Below are 17,982 nucleotides of genomic sequence, written 5' to 3'. Positions count from 1 at the left end.
GATATTTTTTTTCTTCTCCGTATATGTACTCGATCCTTTATTTCCATCTGCTAAATGCACCGATTCTGTCGATAATGATTATGAGTTTACGGGAGCGTCACTGCGGGCTGGGCGAATATCATCCCCATAGAAATTCCCGTGAATCCAACAGTCTCGGAATAAAGAGAAGGACGGAAGAGGCCGAGAGCGAGCGAGAACTACACGGCGCGAGTTATAATCCAACAATATCCCGGCATGATTGGATTCTACCAACTTCTGCGAATATCTTGATCCTCCTTGAGCGCGATATACGAGACGTCAATAATATTATTCGGAGAGTTGGATTTTACCCCGGGCTTTGAACATGAAGGCTCTGAAAACCGTTGAGCAGGAGCCTTAAATCTCACTAATTACCACCCTAATCTTCGGTGGTGATTTATTTCTACCCCGAGGTAAGTTGACATTGATATTAATAAAAGAGGGGCAAAGCGAACCGTCTTTTCTTCGATTAAATGCGAAATTCAGTACAAGACAAACTTTTTGACGAACCACGGATGTAAGTCAGGCTCAATTTCGACTCTTAAAATACTATGGATGGATGATATTTGCTGCGGTAAGCGGAAACTCGAGACACAAAGTATGAGCAGCGGCAACTGTGGCCAAGGAAGAAACGAAAGGTGAAGAAACAGCATCTTGATCTCTTTCATCGGAGGCAATCACGAGGGCTTACCGGGCAAGCACGATCGTAACGGGCCACGGAGCAGCCTAGTCGTTTTTTCTCGCCCCTCGGCCAATCGCCCTTAAAGCTCACCCCGTTTGCCGAGAATCCTTTCACTCCCGATTTAATATCAGAGGCCGTTTCGCAGGTCCATAGATGCATAACAGCCGGAGATTTTGGTGTACACGAATCTCTTGTTTCCTCGGTTGTTTGTTTGTTTGAGTTTGATAGCGAATGTGAGGTGAATTTTCACCGCTGAACTCTCGAGGCTAGCGAATCTATCTGACAAGTTCTGCAAATTCGTAATTACATTTCACGCTATACCTACCTATCTCTACCTACGCTCACTGCCACGGATTTCTGGAACATTATAACGGCGAGTCGACGGCTGTTTGATATGCCGCAGACTTCAGACAGAGGAGATTGCGGGCTGAACGCTCGGGGAAATTCCGTGCTCGACTCTCTACGTTGTGTAATACCGACCCGCTCTTGCAGGTGCCGCTCGAAAAGTTAGAAAGTGGCTAAATTTGCTGAAACACTGCCGGAGGGCGGCGAGTGTCCACGGGGCCAATTCGCGATAAGCCCACCTCCTATCGAGAATCTCTCTTGCTGCACTCTTTATTGTAAGCACTTTGAAAACTTTCATCGTTTTAACGAGATTCATAATACATTGGACGTCTTTTCTTCACCCAATTACTTGCGACACCGAAGAATTGTAATTTTCCTCTTATTTTTTTCTTCCAAAGACGCGGTTCCGCGATATTTTCGCGGTGAACTTTTATTCCCGATAGTCCGTAGCAAAGAAATACTGCCATTTTTTAAACTGATCGGAAATCATCGCGTATACTGTTTGTCTAATTCGAACCTTTCCCGAACGCGATATTTCGCTCGGTGTGTAATATGAGAGAAATTTGTCTCGGGAATTGGGTTCTTTACTCTAAAACCAAGTTTAAGTGGCTGAAACTCTTTTGCAGGGTTGAGAATTTGTCGGCTGAGACAGTAGTTGTGAACCGAAAGCAGGAGAGCTGCTGGTAAGACCACTTGTCTGATCCCATAAGAGTCCTAGTTGATCTTGTAAAGTCGTTTCGTTTCAGAGACCACCAACCTGACTCAAGAGCCGAGCTTATACATTGAACGGCACGTTCTTATGACCAGCTGCAAGTTACTTTTGAACGTGAATTTTTCAGCCGAATATTTTTGCGAGATAGTCGGTGGCGCAAAGGCGCAACTCGTCGCTGATGACAAGGTAGGAGGATTTTCCAGCACTTTCATTACGCTCCTAATTCTTTCAAAGTATCTGAATAACAAGTTTCACGTTACCGATTTACAAGCTCTTTACAAAGTAGACTTTACAAGTACAGCTAGGCATTACGGGTAATTGCCTCTCTCCTGCAGGAATCCCCTGCTTTTGTAGCTATGAGCATGCAAGGTGAGTTCGTACGAATCTCGTTAAAGTTTTACTGTAATTTCTAAGAGGGGAGTGACAGGGCGGCAATAACCAATCGACATTGAACGCTTTTCATCGAAAGGCCGCTTGATATCAGGTTTCGCATTTGTCAATAACGCAAGAAGACGGCTAGGACTAACCGAGTCCAATATTTGGAAATCGCATCGCAAAAAATTTGAGATTGCAGATCGCTGTACGACGAGTGTGGAGTGAAGCCGACGTATCCGAGAAAACGATCAGCTCCGGGATTTTTCCCAGGGAACAAATTACTTCCCGGTAAGACGAAACGAGTGTTTAGAACTCGTCGGCCGTAGTAAGACATAGAAGTAGTACGACCTAGCTGTTAGCCAGAGAATATCCTGCAGGCACGCCATCCGCCTGTTACTCCGAAGTCGTAATGGAAAAAAGGTGGAAAAAGTAAAAAAAAAGTCAGTCGGTAAAATTTAATTCGACACGCAAGAATTCAATAAGCTACGAAGAAAAGTTCTCCGAACAATCCGGATGGTCGGCGTGTCGACCGTGTAAAAAACCGGAACCAGCTTTCGACGCTCCAATGTTTATTGCCTCTATGGATCTACGCGTTTTCGTTGAAATGGTATAAAAGAATTGCCGAATATATGTAAGAAATCAATTTTCTTATATAGTTTCCAAAAGAAAAATGACGCAATTTCACCATTCCTCACAGAATTGAAGGACTTTTCAATCCTTCGAAAGCAATATAATTATTATATGCATTGTTCATCAGGGACACTTTAAAACGTCTTTCGTATTATATAATTCATTAATCATGAAATATACGACTGAAATGACTTTGAAATTTCTACCGGGGACAAAAAGTGACAAATAAAGAGCGAAACATTCATTCTTCATACATTTAGGTATGAATTAAGATTTTCCGTAAAAGAAGCTCTCTGCTCTGGCAGCGTCGAGCTGTTACGCACGTGCCGGTTAAACGTCCCGCTTAAAAATCAGTAAACAACTAACAGAGAAGAGCTTCTAGACGCGACAGCTGTTGCCCATGAAAAAGGCACTCCAGAGTGACGCAGCACTACTGAATATAACGATGCCACTCGTCTTACTTCCGCTGTCAGCCCATGGAAGCCACCAGCTTACGCATTATGGAGCTTAACAAAATGCCCGCCAGCCCGTGACCCTCGAGATGAACGAGAAGGCCACTTAAGGACTAGCAAATCTCCGACCACTTCCTTTTTGATGTCGAATTCCATTGCTTGTAATACTCGAAAACAGTGACATTCCATTTCGACTTGGCACTCTGAACACCTCGCCTATGACTGTGGGAGCGCTTGTGTGGCCACATCCAAGAGACAAGGAATATGGCTCGATGAGTATCTGCATCCAGCATCGGGGATCCCTGTCCGAGGAAGGTGGTGAGGCAGTCTCTAGTCTCTTCTCAGACTATTGATTTCGGCTTCCAGGGTTTACGTCTTTCGTCTTTAAGGCACGGTGGTTGGCATATATCAATAACGCCTGCCTTGCGACTCCTGCAGTCATACCAGAACGGAATGTGTTCTCTGGTTTGTGCGAGCTGCATTTGAGCACCTCGATCTACCACCGGTAGTCAGGGTTGTATGGAATCCTGCGCCACGTTATAATTCACAAGAGAAGTTTCATCGACTTGTATTTATGCCGCGAGTCCTCGGAGAATGTGTAAGATCGGTTTCTTCTTCACCGTGTAAAGTTTACTCGGTAGTTTGTATTCACCACAACGCTCACAATCAGACCACTCTGAACTAATTTCAGTTAATAGTTAATCCTGCCCCTCTACAACGATGCTCGTTGCATTGGAGGCTCATCCGATCCTGCCGCTTTTGTATGGTTTTAAGAAGATCCATGAATAAGGATTATCCCATGATTGCGCGGGGTGATTGCTTAACACCTGGATAGACGAATTAGCAATTGGCGGATCTGCGCGTTCCGTAATTGACAAAAAAATCACTGCTAAAAGTTCATACAGTAAATCGCGTCCTGGAGGAAAGGTAAGTAACTGTGATTCCTGCGATACACATCGTGGTAAGATCGTTGCATTCTCGATTATGGAAACAAAATGGAGAAGTCGCGTTTTCTCGCCAATATCTATTGGTATGAGCGGAATACGAAATGAGAGTAAATTATTCAGGGATTTGAGGCGGCCGAAGGGGATCGACGATAGGAGCGCTGCATTTCCGTCGCTCCGAATCAAGTTCGTCTTTTCGTTACCAGTTGTTCCAATCGCAATGGCACTAGAAAAACACATAAATTGTTGATAGTGCGTGTAAGGTGAGCCTATTTTTTATCGAAGACATTCTACCCTCATCGTTGATTTGGTGTAAATTGGAACTGTTAATAGTGTATACGTGCCATTTTTTAACCTCTCACCTATTTTTTTTTAGAGTTGATCGGAGTTTAAGAATTTGATCAACCCTCTTACAAGAGAATGACAGATAACTTGAATTCGAAATTCGTGGATTTTTAGTTCTCTTGCAATTAGTGCTTGAACTAGAACGGAGAATTACAGCAGACGAATCAATGCCATGCAATCCGATACATCGATACTGTGGAATTTGAAGTGGATATAAAGGTCCGGTATAAAGGCATTTATTTTTCTCCCATGTCACCTAAGCGCTTTTTTGTTGTTTTCCAGACTTTACGGAATGATCGATTCTTTGATCGATTTAGAGATTATCTGCGAATGCGGTTGCTCGAAGGCAGAGCTTTGCTGTGTATAATTCGGCTAGTAAAAATTAGACTTCTTGATTCGATACCTGATTCTCCTCGATGATTTTTCTCATTGTTATCATCGGGTTGGTTTAACGTTTTCCACAGTCGTGACTCTTAGCGTGGAGATATTTCCTGTGTTCATTGGACTACTGATCATTATGATAAATACAATCGTGACGTACGTTCACGATAAGAGCGAGTTTGAGAAATTCGAGAACGAACGCACGCGACCCAAGTGGGGTCAGGAAAGAGACGAAGTTTTTCTCTGTCATTTGAAAGGATCCTCTTTCTCAATAATCAACCAGCAATTTCAATCTATATAATAATACTTCCATCGTAGGATGAAAATTCACTGTACAAAGGAGCAGCGATTTAACCTTTCAAAATCCTACGGTCAAGTCTCTACGTGAAAAGCATGATCTTAAGAATGATCAGAAACCTGTTGATCTTGCTTCTCACATCAGGAAACGACAATAATAGCTGAGCCTTGCCTAACCGAAATACTCAATGAAAGTATTTCGTTCCAATATTCGTTTGGAACGCAAATCGCGTTGGAATTTCCGTGGTTGCACAATGCACATATTATGTTTTCGGTATCCGATTCCCACCGACTTTGAACCATTTGAATCTGAAGTATTTTAACATCGCTTAAGAATGGTTTTTTTGGTTTGATATAACGTAACGCAATAAGCGAGGATCGACGTCGTGTATACGTAGGTTCAGATTTGAATTACATTCAAATGAATAACGACTGAACCCCAAATTATGGTTGTTTCGGATTTCCAGAGACAAATGACAGCACTGAGTTGATTTTTGAAAGAGTCAACTGACCAGACAATGGCTGAGGAATTTGCATACCCTTCTGCACGCAGCATAATTGGTATGTTTATAGTTACTTGAACATGAGTCCAGAGAGGAGGCAGTTACTGTATTTTTTTAAACTTGGGCTAATCAAAAATGATGAATTTGATCATATTTATTTATAATTTTCTTTCGTATAATATATGCACATATCCGAATTTTCAAAATGCGTTCAATTTGGAAGTAACTGTAATAAGCACTGGTTGCACACTGAGTTCCTTTAACTTACTGAGGTGAGTACATTTTCGTTAGGATTGCCTTCATATATACTTATGGTTATGGAGTTAATTGAATGCTTTTCTATTGGCCGCCCACTCGCGTCAAAAAACGGATATAATTATTATTATGCAATATGATTATACTAATTCTGTTTGATAATATTAAAAATTTATTATAATAGTTCCTGGAGAGAATTCCGAATCATACTGAATCGATAATTTTTACCATTAATTTTATTATTTCGCGGCGCCAAGATTTGACATAAATATACAGACTTCTGACTTAGAACGTGAAACGATCCAACGTCTTTTAATTGTACAATCAATAATTTCAACGATTAATGCTACGTTTGCAGAATAGTATGAATGAATAAATGTCGTGCATGCTATAAAAATGCGTAGTTTTAGCGAGTGAGAAAATTACAGAATCTATATTGTAAAACGTTTTATAGCAAAAACGTCTGATATTGAATCTTTAATCTACATTTGCGGTCTAGTAATGACGTAAACCCTTACCACTACTCCCGAGTGGTGACCATCGTTCTCATACAAGTTCTAAGAAGTTATATAACAGTGACAGTAGTCACTCCTGAGAATTAGAAACAAATATGCGCGTCTGGTTTTGTGCTTTGATAATCCTTGCGTTCGAATCGGCCGTCATCCTTGGGCAGAAAAATGTCCGCGATGATTGCACCCTGCAGGAGACTTGCGCGGCGTGTATTAGAACTCAGGACTGTATCTGGTGTAATATCGAGGTGAGATATGACTTTCGTCAAGTTTTACAGTCGCGAGAAGAAATTAATAAATTTCATTACATCCAAAGTTTGTTTTAAATCCGATCTAACTATGTACAACTTATAGAAATACTTAGATCTATACGTGACAGATCTAGGTTGATCATGTATGCATGGATCTGATTAGATCTATTTAGACTCGCAGCTTACAAATCTAGTCTGATTTGTATATATTTAGGTCCAATTGGATTTATTCATTTTTCACGGACATTCGCTAAATGGTCAACAACCAGATTCTAATGAAACCTTTTCCGATTACTCGCCGCCATTTAATCTTGAGTTCACAAGTTTATGTTTTCTGCCATTCTATGGTAGGATACCCAGAAAACGATGCACACGGAATCACGGTGTATGAACAAAGCTCAGGCTGCCCAGACCAGCATGTGGTGCAGTAACGGGAAAAAAGAGAATTACACAAGCGAATTTGAGGAGATTGAAAACAGGAAGTTTTCCTCGATGAAGAATGGAGAGAAAGTGGTGCAGCTGCAACCGCAAAATGTCAACTTAAGGCTCCGAAAGGGTGCGTATAAGATACACGACATGATCAACTTACGGTTAAGTACATGATGTTAGGTACAAGCTGCACTACTTGATTAGAGCGTTGTCCTTCAACATCATCGCTTCTTACATCCAGGTGAAGAGTACCGTCTTTCCGTGACGTACAAACGGGCCACGGATTATCCAATGGATCTCTACTTCCTTGTTGACGTGTCCGGTACGATGAAGAAATTTCGAGAAACTCTTTCCAAACTGGGGTCTGTGTTAGCGACAGAGCTGAAAGAGCTGACTTCCGACTTTCGGTTGGGATTCGGGAGCTTTGCTGACAAAAATACGTACCCTTCGTTCGCGACATTTAAAACTGGCATAGAGTATATATCAGAGACAGAACCTCTCATTCAAGCTTTTTCATAGTTCGTAGCTGAGCCCTTATGTGATGAATTAAAATTTTTTCAGGAAAAAGGAACCTTACGCGTTCAAACATAGCCTCAGCCTGACGAATAACACAACGGAATTCCAGGTAGGCGAGCTAAAACGCAGAGCGTATCAGATAAATCAATGCGTAACTCGATAAAATTATTTAGAGGAAACTTCTCGATAATAAATAAGAGTAACTGTACAGGAAAAAGTTAACAGTGCCGACACGATATCAAACCACGATGACCCAGAAGGTGGCTTCGACGGTATCATGCAGACTATCGTCTGTAGGGACCTGATTGGTTGGCGGTCAGACGCGCGTCATATTCTTCTTCACGCAAGTGACGCTCCCCCCCACATAGCCGGCGACGGCAAGGTGTGTAGTTTTCAAGTCGACTATTTGACTATTTCTGAGAAAATACAGGTTTCATGTAACAAGTATTGCTAACTAGTTCGCAGGGTTGCCCCGACCTAATGACGAGCTGTGCCATTTGAACGAATCAGGGCACTATACTTACTCGGAGCTTCAGGATTATCCATCGATCGGTCAGGTGAGTAATAATTATGGGGTCTGAATATCTTATATTTTGATGTTATCTTGGAATACAAAACTAATTATTGAATTCCATAGGTGAGCTGGCAGGCTGAACGCAATAACGTGAATATAATTTTCGCGGTGTTCAACACTGCATTTGAGAAAGTCTTCAAAAACATAAAACAAAGGATTAAGGGTTCAATAGTTCAAATCGTTGACCCTACGTTCTCAAACGTTGTAAAACTGATTAAGCAGGAATACGAGGTTTGCAAGCTCCTTTGTTAATTATTTCGTGGTAATTGCCACATATTCGAACTGACGATCGGCCACTTTTCAGAGTTTAGTCGAATCTGTCACGATGACAAGTCGGACATCTTCAAACTTCGTTGACGTTCGGTTCCTTTCAAAGTGTTTGGGCAAGGACAAGGATTTCCGTCAAAGGGATAAATGCACAAACATTCACATTGGGGATACCGTAGAATTTGTAGCCGAAATAAAGGTCGGATATCACGATGATTCTTTCATTCTTGCGAAAGCTAAATGCTGATCACTTAATTCCAGGCAGTAACCTGTCCGGAGCGCGAAGAAGATTGGCATCAGACCATCGAAATTCGGCCACAAGGAATCAACGAAATACTTATCGTTAACGTTTCGCTTCTATGTGGCTGCGAATGCTCCAAGGACAAATCCAAGGTACAGTCCATTTGCATTGAACAATCTTTCCAAAACTAAGTTTCAATGCACAGCCTAAGGCCACTGAAATCGTAAGAGTTGCGCCTGGTAAATAATTTTTGTAACTTCTAAAATTTCTTCCAACGCCGCAGCGAATCTTCAATGTACAGATAAATTGTGTGACAAATTCGTTCCTGTCCCTAACAATTTATCCCGCTTCTCATAGAGAACGGAAGCTGCGCGTTGCGGAAGTCACGGGAAACTTGATTGCGGAGTTTGCTCTTACGACGTGGGTTTCTTCGGCAAAAACTGCCAAGGCGGGACGGACGGAGACGAGGACGAGGACGACGCAGGAAAGCTGATGCAGGGCTGCCGGGCGAGCAACACGTCCGAAGAAGTCTGCAGCAATCGGGGAATATGCAGACACGGAAAGTGCTGCTGCTTCGAGGAAAACATTTACGGCTCATTTTGCCAGTGCGACGACAACTCATGCCGACGATCCGCTGATGGAATGGTGGGTCGATGATTTGCTCCGTGAGTCACGTTGTGCGGAAGAGGTACTGAAAAGTCGCGTGGTTTTCAGATGTGCGGAGGACACGGGAAGTGCGATTGCGGAAAGTGTACTTGTGACGGTGGATGGGACGGAGACGCGTGCGAAATCAAAACTGACAAGACTTTGTGTTACCCGCCGGGCGAAAATGCCGATATTTGCAGCAAAGCCGGGAGTTGCGAACAGGGACGGTGCGTGTGCGATAAGAAAATGAAAAGGCACGGAGAGTTCTGCGAGGAATGCCCGGTGCGTTTGTGTTACTATTCGCAGGCACTTGGCAATCGTGTAACCATGAACGCAAAATTTACAAACTTTCTTCTATTTCAGACGTGTCCAAGTCAAAAGTGTGACGAGCTCAAAGCCTGCGTTGAGTGTGTCGTGCATGAAACCGGCAGTATCCACGCGACACCCCCGGATTGTGATGGTTGCGGTAAATACAAAATTACAAAGGCAAGTACAGCAACCGCAATCTTCGGAAATACTTTGTTTGCACACTTACGCGAGCGTTTCCAGTTTTTTTGCCCACCCGCTAAAATATTTTTCAACATCTTCAAGAAAATTATCCATAATTGAGATAAAATATGTTTACACACTTATAACGTGTTTAAAATCGTGAACAAAAAAAATCCATACATGCGTTACGTAAATCATGGTGTGCACCAAGGACCAAGCGGGCTTTACACCCTTGGTACACAATATACTATTAGATCGAAGGCTAGAACGAACGAACTGTTGCACCAGGCTAGACAAAATAGAATTCACAACACGAGCACCTCGGATTTATAGAATCTAAATGAAGAAACAGCCGAAACGTTCACTTCAGAAGTCGAATATTCTTTGATTTTAGGTTGACGCGATTCAGGAAAACGCTGACGAGAAAAGACCAGAAGAGCACTATTGCCAAATTCCGGCTGATGACGGTTCCACGTTCGTTTTTACATACTTCTACGGCGGCCAGGCTATCCATGTAAACGCGGAAAAGGATAAAAAGTATCCTATAATCGATGATTTCGTTGGTAGGTATTCCCAGCCCGAGACTTGTTCATCTCGACCGCTTCTTCCGTCCGTCGTCGTTATCTAATCGATGAAATGATTTTTTCCCCGCAGCTGCGACTCTCGCCGTGATGGCTGTTACTCTCTTACTGGGATTGCTGATTATCCTGGCATGGAAGGTGGTAACGTATGTTCATGACAAGAGAGAGTTCCAGAAATTCGAGAACGAGCGAGCAAAATTAAAATGTCAGGTATGAAAAGGCTGATACGATTAAATTCGAGAAACAAGTCTTATTCTTCGATCACCCCGGTAAATTTCAGATTATCCTCTTTTTTGTTTCAGGGTCAAAATCCAATCTACGTCGACCCAGTGACAAGAGTCGAGAACCCCACGTGTAAAAGAGAGGATCTTTCTAATTAGAACCCTACAAACTTTTCTGCAAATTTTCTTCATTACGCCAAACCAAGCACCTACTCGTACTTTTAAGTTATACCCACTTCTGCCGCAATTTGTCAATTCATTGTAACCATAGGCTATTTGTCTTTCCGAATGAATTGATTATACCTTTATTGGAAAGACTAAGCATATCTGGAGTTTAGTGAGTAACTGAACACTCGCGGATAAGGAATCAGAGCTTCGTCTAGATGCGTCATACTACCATTTCTGAAAGGCGTCATTTCACAAATGGCAGTACAGATCGCAAATGTAACTTTGGTTGCTCATCTGCTGGCGCCAAGCAGCGAGTTCCACAGTAGGAATGCACAGTTGGAAGCAGTAAGAATTTAATTCAATGAAACTGTATAAATACATATATTGTGTAATTCAATATTTCTGTAGATTATTTGTATGATATCCATGTATAACCTACTTACTCGATAAAAACGCCCATTTGTAAAATTGCAGTAATTTCGTCGTTACTGCAAGTTAGCTTGAACCTGCTAAAGTGAGTACGTCTACATGAGCTCAATTCTATACTTTCCTGTTCGTTGCCCGGCCTCGTTGAACGCTTCATAATAATCCGAATAATATCGTATTATTATGTGAAAATCGCTCACGATTTCTGAATGAAATCCTAAGCTGTACTAAATCGACAATCATTGCCATTGATAAAATTTCTTTCGCAAAATTTTACGCTTCTGTAATAACAACTTTCCGTTAAATACTCAACGAATGTCACAAAAATATTCCTCCCTTAATAGCCTCGTGTTGGGATAACTACTCGAGTGGAAATTTTATCAGGCTAGCCTGATGTCTAAGGTTGAAATCACGCGCGCATCATCAAGGCAGGCTCAGGTCAGGCAAAATCCACTTCGTTGCACCTGATCTAACCCTGAGTAAACCTGACACATTGCAAGTATCGCGAGCAGCCACAAGGCGTCACAAAAATGCTTGGGAATGTCATGATAGTAGTATCGGATCTATACCTGTAAAATCGTACGAAATATCGTTTCGCAGTTTTTTTGCATTTCAATAGACATCTACCGACATATATCAGCGTTTCATTTTTGGTAGCCTTAGCTGTGAATCTATAGAAAACTAAATAATTCGTTACATTATATTGCAAATAAATAAATCCGAAGAATCGTTACACGAGTCTGATCAGGTAGTGCCTCAAACTATCAGAGTTCAACCATCGTACCTGAATTCAGCCTGATCAGGGTATTTTAGAAAGGCACTTTACATTTTTGATCAGGTCCTGATCAAGCGGTAGGGCAAGCCTGATCATCGCCTTATCTCAGCCTGATGAAAATTTTTATCTGGACATTACACCTGTCCGGTAATACCAACAGTAGACAGGCAGGATTTAAATGTTGGTAGTAACCTGATGAATGTACAAAATGTACGATACTAGAAATAATACAAAAGAATAAAAAACATTTAAACTGGATTATTAGTAATTCGAAGAATTATTTCCACTTTGCCGCTTTGCTGGTATAACTGAATTTGTTTATCTCTTAGTCTGTGGTTTGACTCTGACGCATATCCTTGCCACCACTCTTCGTTGTTGACCGCAACGTTCAACTCCAAGTTCTGAGGATTCATGCTCTAGTGACTTCAGTCACTCCCGAGAATTAGAAACAAATATGCGTGTCTGGTTTTGTGCTCTGATAATCCTTGCGTTCGAATCGGCCGTCATCCTTGGGCAGAAAAATGTCCGCGATGATTGCACCCTGCAGGAGACTTGCGCGGCGTGTATTAGAACTCGGGACTGTATCTGGTGTAATATCGAGGTGAGATATGACTTTCGTCAAGTTTTACAGTCGCGAGAAGAAATGAAGAAATTTCATTACATCCAAAGTTTGTTTTAAATCCGATCTAACCATGTACAACTTATAGAAATACTTAGATCTATGCGTAACAAATCTAGGTTGATCATGTATGCATGGATCTGATTAGATCTATTTAGATTCGCAGCTTACAAATCTAGTCTGATTTGTACCTATATATTTAGGTCCAATTGGATTTATTAATTTTTCACGGGCATTCGCTGAATGTTCAACAACCAGATTCTAATGAAACCTTTTCCGATTACTCGCCGCCATTTAATCTTGAGTTCACAAGTTTATGTTTTCTGCCATTCTATGGTAGGATGCCCAGAAAACGATGCACACGGAATCACGGTGTATGAACAAAGCTCAGGCTGCCCAGACCAGCATGTGGTGCAGTAACGGGAAAAAAGAGAATTACACAAGCGAATTTGAGGAGATTGAAAACAGGAAGTTTTCCTCGATGAAGAATGGAGAGAAAGTGGTGCAGCTCCGACCGCAAAGTGTCAACTTGAGGCTCCGAAAGGGTGCGTATAAGATACACGACATGATCGACTTATGATTCGGTGCTTTATACTTATAATTGTGCAATCCACAGTACTTGATCAGAGCGGAGTTCCTCGAAATTTTCGCAGTTTTAATCTTTATAGTAGTACAGTATACATCATTCGATTTCAACGACTTATCCTTTCAGGTGAAGAGTACCGTCTCAAATTGACGTATAAAAGGGCCAGGGATTATCCAATGGATCTGTATTTCCTTGTCGATTTGTCAGAATCGATGGATAAATTTCGATTCAAACTTGCCAAACTAGGGTTTGCGATAGCCGATGAGCTGAAGCACCTCACATCCGATTTCCAGTTGGGATTTGGAAGCTTTATCGACCAACAAAACTACCCATCAACCGCTCTATATAAGAATAAGTAATGGAGCAAAAACTGAAACTTTTATCCAAGTTTCTCCACCGGTGAAATGAATAAATTTGCGAATAATTAAATTTGTTTCAGAATCAAAGATCCGGCTTACGCTTTCAAACACAACCTCAAATTGACAAAAAATCTTGAGGAATTCCAGGTGGGTAGGAATTGGGCAGTTAAATTTTGGTACGATTTCAACAAGATGAAATAGAGGCGGCGTTAACCGCAGCCACTGCTCCATTTTTAGTTACATTTTCTCAAATATTTTGGTCTTCTATCTCATACTATAGATTTATGCAATAATTAAATTATTCACAAAAAAAAAATAAAAAATACAACCCCAAAGAAAATATCAACACACACTTTTATCATTCGATTATTTGAGAATCAAATTCTGCAATGGTTAAAAGTGAAAACAATCTCCTAGAAATTTGTGGCCATGGTTATATTTATATGTGATCGATGTGGTCACTAATAGATCAATCGATAGCCGCATAAGGTACCATAAGGTGACCAAAAACGGTAAATCTACTTTGTACGAGCAAAATTTTTTATTGTAATCGCGATAATGTATGCAGAATATAGGTATGGATTCCCCTGACGTAGGCTATAATGATGGCCCAGAGAGCGGTTTCGATGGTATCATGCAATCCATCGTTTGTAGAGAACAGATTGGTTGGCGATCAAACGCCCGACATCTTCTTATTCACGCAAGTGACGGACCTCCTCACATCGCTGGCGACGGTAAGGTGCGTGGTTTTCGAGTCAACTCTTTGAAATTTTGTCGAACGATACCAGTTTCATAAGATAATTATTGCTGATTAGATCGGAGGATTGCCAGAACCTAATGACGAGCAGTGCCATTTGAACAAATCAGGGTATTATACGTATGCAGAACTTCAAGACTTTCCCTCCGTTGGCCAGGTGAATCGTGACGTAATGTGGTATTTAGATTTCAAATCGTAACGTGAAACTAATGAATGTGTTCGATAGATTAATCGCCAAGCTGCTAATAACTCCGTAAACATCCTTTTTCTGGTATTCTTGCCTGGCGATGAGGTCTATAATGGGATAGCACGCGTGATTAAGGGTTCCACAGTTCGTACAGTTGGCAGTGACTTTAGCAACATTCTGCAAGTGATCAGGAAAGAATACGAGGTTTGCAGACTGTTAACTATTTCGTGGTAATTTCCACATATTCGAACTAACGATCGGCCACTTTTCAGAGTTTAGTCGAATCTGTCACGATGACAAGTCGGACATCTTCAAATTCCGTTCACGTTCGGTTCCTTTCAAAGTGTTTGGGCAAGGACAAGGACTTCCGTCAAAGGGATAAATGCACAAACATTCACATTGAGGATACCGTAGAATTTGTAGCCGAAATAAAGGTCGGATATCACGATGATTCTTTCATTTTTGCGAAAGCTAAATGCTGATCACTTAATTCCAGGCAGTAACCTGTCCTGAGCGCGAAGAAGATTGGCATCAGACCATCGAAATTCAACCGCAAGGAATCAACGAAGTACTTATCGTTAACGTTTCGCTTCTATGTGGCTGCGAATGCTCCAAGGACAAACCCAAGGTACAGTCCGTTTGCATTGAACAATCTTTCCAAAACTAAGTTTCAATGCACAGCCTAAGGCCACCGAAATCGTAAGAGTTGCGCCTTGTAGATAATTTTTGTAACTTCTAAAATTTCTTCCAAGACTGCAGTGAATCTTCAATGTACGGGTAGATTGTGTGACAAATTCGTTCCTGTTCCTAACAATTTCTGCCGCTTCTCATAGGAAACGGATGCTTCGCGTTGCGGAAGTCACGGGAAACTTGATTGCGGAGTTTGCTCTTACGACGCGAGTTTCTTTGGCAAAAACTGCCAAGGTGGGACGGACGGAGACGAGGACGAGGACGACGCAGGAAAGCTGATGCAGGGCTGCCGGGCGAGCAAGACGTCCGAGGAAGTCTGCAGCAATCGGGGAATATGCAGACACGGAAAGTGCTGCTGCTTCGAGGAAAACATTTACGGCTCATTTTGCCAGTGCGACGACAACTCATGCCGACGATCCGCTGATGGAATGGTGGGTCGATGATTTGCTCCGTGAGTCACGTTGTGCGGAAGAGGTACTGAAAAGTTGCGTGGTTTTCAGATGTGCGGAGGACACGGGAAGTGCGATTGCGGAAAGTGTACTTGTGACGGTGGATGGGACGGAGACGCGTGCGAAATCAAAACTGACAAGACTTTGTGTTACCCGCCGGGCGAAAATGCCGATATTTGCAGCAAAGCCGGGAGTTGCGAACAGGGACGGTGCGTGTGCGATAAGAAAATGAAAAGGCACGGAGAGTTCTGCGAGGAATGCCCGGTGCGTTTGTGTTACTATTCGCAGGCACTTGGCAATCGTGTAACCATGAACGCAAAATTTACAAACTTTCTTCTATTTCAGACGTGTCCAAGTCAAAAGTGTGACGAGCTCAAAGCCTGCGTTGAGTGTGTCGTGCATGAAACCGGCAGTATCCACGCGACACCCCCGGATTGTGATGGTTGCGGTAAATACAAAATTACAAAGGCAAGTACAGCAACCGCAATCTTCGGAAATACTTTGTTTGCACACTTACGCGAGCGTTTCCAGGTTTTTTGCCCACCCGCTAAAATATTTTTCAACATCTTCAAGAAAATTATCCATAATTGAGAAAAAATATGTTTACACACTTATAACGTGTTTAAAATCGTGAACAAAAAAAATCCATACATGCGTTACGTAAATCATGGTGTGCACCAAGGACCAAGCGGGCTTTACGCCCTGGGTACGCAATATACTATTAGATCGAAGGCTAGAGGGAACGAACTGTTACACCAGGCTAGACAAAATAGAATTCACAACACGAGCACCTCGGATTTGTAGAATCTAAATGAAGAAACGCCGAAATGTTTACTCCAGAAGTTGAATACTCTTTGATTTTAGGTTGACGCGATTCAGGAAAACACTGACGAGAAAAGACCAGAAGAGCACTATTGCCAAATTCCGGCCGATGACGGTTCCACGTTCGTTTTTACATACTTCTACGTCGGCCAGGATATCCATGTAATGGCGGAAAAGGATAAAAAGTATCCTATAATCGATGATTTCGTTGGTAAGGATTCCCAGCCCGAGACTTGTTTATCTCAACCGCTTCTTCCGTTCGTCATCCTTATCCAATCGGTGAAATGATTTTTTCCCCGCAGCTGCGACTCTCGCCGTGATGGCTGTTACTCTGTTACTGGGATTGCTGACTATCCTGGCATGGAAGGTGGTAACGCATATCCATGACAAGAGAGAGTTCCAGAAATTCGAGAAAGAGCGTTCGAATCCAAAATGGGGTCAGGTATGAAAAGGCTGATACGATTAAATTCTAGAAATAAGTTTTATTCTGGAATCACTACGTTGAATTTCACGTCATCCTCGCTTTTGTTTCAGGCTCAAAATCCACTCTACGTCGACGCAGTGACGACTTTCCAAAACCCCACGTTCAGCTCTCTTCGCGAACAGGATCAATTTTAGAATTCTTCACACCCTTGCACATATTTTCTTTATTCATAATACGTGAATTAGCCCCAAGTTTTGTCCAATTGAATCTCTTTAACTTCTTAACTTATAACGATAAACCGTTTGTCTCACCGAATCAAGTGATCACTATTCAAACAATCACGCGTTTAATGGTGTTTTGCGAACAAGAATTTAACATCATGAGTCTATTAAATATTCTAAAATGAGTCGGGGGACTAGTTTCAGTCAACTTTCTTCGCCGAATGATAAATTAATTTTTTCGTGTGTGAATTTATATCTTCCTTTCTAATATGTTACCTATCTCACATCACATGAAATTTTTCCTGTCGTGAATAATATTCAGGGATCCATGATCGGACAAACCTGTATTTTTTAGTATGCTCAACTAGCCTAATTCAGTTGATCATTATATATTTCACTATTACCCCTGAAAACATATTGTAACTATCATACGTTATAACAATAAATATAATAATAATAATACTAAAAATTTGTCAATGACGAAGTTTGTCAACTATAATAAACATACTAATCTTCATATCTACCTACAATTACCATTACTTCCTATAGCTCAGAGGAAATATTGTTGCTCTGAAATGTTTTAATCTTTATAACGTTAAGAGGAACGGTGTTTTTGAGAATATAAAACTAACGGGTGTATGGAAAATGTGTTCATATCAAGCATATTTGCTCTTTGTCGACTAAAACCGCGCACTGAGGAAACGACATTACAGGTACAAGGAAAAAGACTGTGAACCACACGAGGAATTTGAAAAAAGTTGAAAGTATTGTGTCATTTTGTGGAAAAAAGTCATTGTATTGTAACAAACTGGGCGTTACTAAATAAATCAAACAAGT

At 41.6% G+C, this 17,982-nt stretch overlaps 2 protein-coding genes across 2 annotated transcripts; both read left to right on the top strand.

Annotated features, from left to right (window-relative positions):
* Positions 1–6,549: 6,549 nt before the first annotated feature.
* On the top strand, positions 6,550–15,076 carry LOC124405913 (integrin beta-PS-like). Its single transcript, XM_046881184.1, is given in 24 exon segments — positions 6,550–6,696; positions 7,051–7,255; positions 7,370–7,577; positions 7,660–7,753; positions 7,856–8,026; positions 8,103–8,201; positions 8,282–8,449; positions 8,523–8,684; positions 8,747–8,878; positions 9,084–9,371; positions 9,441–9,653; positions 9,735–9,857; positions 10,255–10,423; positions 10,515–10,647; positions 10,737–10,793; positions 10,844–10,999; positions 12,431–12,632; positions 12,991–13,195; positions 13,363–13,591; positions 13,676–13,742; positions 14,164–14,334; positions 14,411–14,509; positions 14,579–14,743; positions 14,812–15,076. Coding segments are annotated over 24 exon segments (3,873 nt in total). The 3' UTR covers positions 15,022–15,076.
* A 57-nt stretch (positions 15,077–15,133) lies between these two features.
* On the top strand, positions 15,134–17,118 carry LOC124405912 (integrin beta-PS-like). The gene is made up of 8 exons (XM_046881183.1): positions 15,134–15,172; positions 15,221–15,238; positions 15,373–15,660; positions 15,730–15,942; positions 16,024–16,209; positions 16,543–16,711; positions 16,803–16,942; positions 17,035–17,118. The coding sequence occupies exons 1-8, from the start codon at positions 15,134–15,136 to the stop codon at positions 17,116–17,118; spliced, it is 1,137 nt and encodes a 378-aa protein (XP_046737139.1).
* Positions 17,119–17,982: the final 864 nt, after the last annotated feature.

This window comes from Diprion similis, chromosome 4 (assembly GCF_021155765.1).
Source record: "Diprion similis isolate iyDipSimi1 chromosome 4, iyDipSimi1.1, whole genome shotgun sequence".
In the NCBI taxonomy this organism is placed as follows: domain Eukaryota; kingdom Metazoa; phylum Arthropoda; class Insecta; order Hymenoptera; family Diprionidae; genus Diprion; species Diprion similis.
The sequence above is the reverse complement of the archived record's forward strand: the minus strand, read 5'-3'. Positions and strand labels throughout refer to the sequence as shown.

Bases quoted from the DNA above. Each gene is read 5' to 3' on its own strand.
- LOC124405912 (XM_046881183.1), top strand. From the start codon at position 15,134: ATGTGGCTGCGAATGCTCCAAGGACAAACCCAAGGTACA. The intron at 15,661-15,729 runs GTGGGTCGATGA...CGTGGTTTTCAG, and splicing joins GACGATCCGCTGATGGAATG to ATGTGCGGAGGACACGGGAA. The intron at 16,943-17,034 runs GTATGAAAAGGC...CTTTTGTTTCAG, and splicing joins CGAATCCAAAATGGGGTCAG to GCTCAAAATCCACTCTACGT.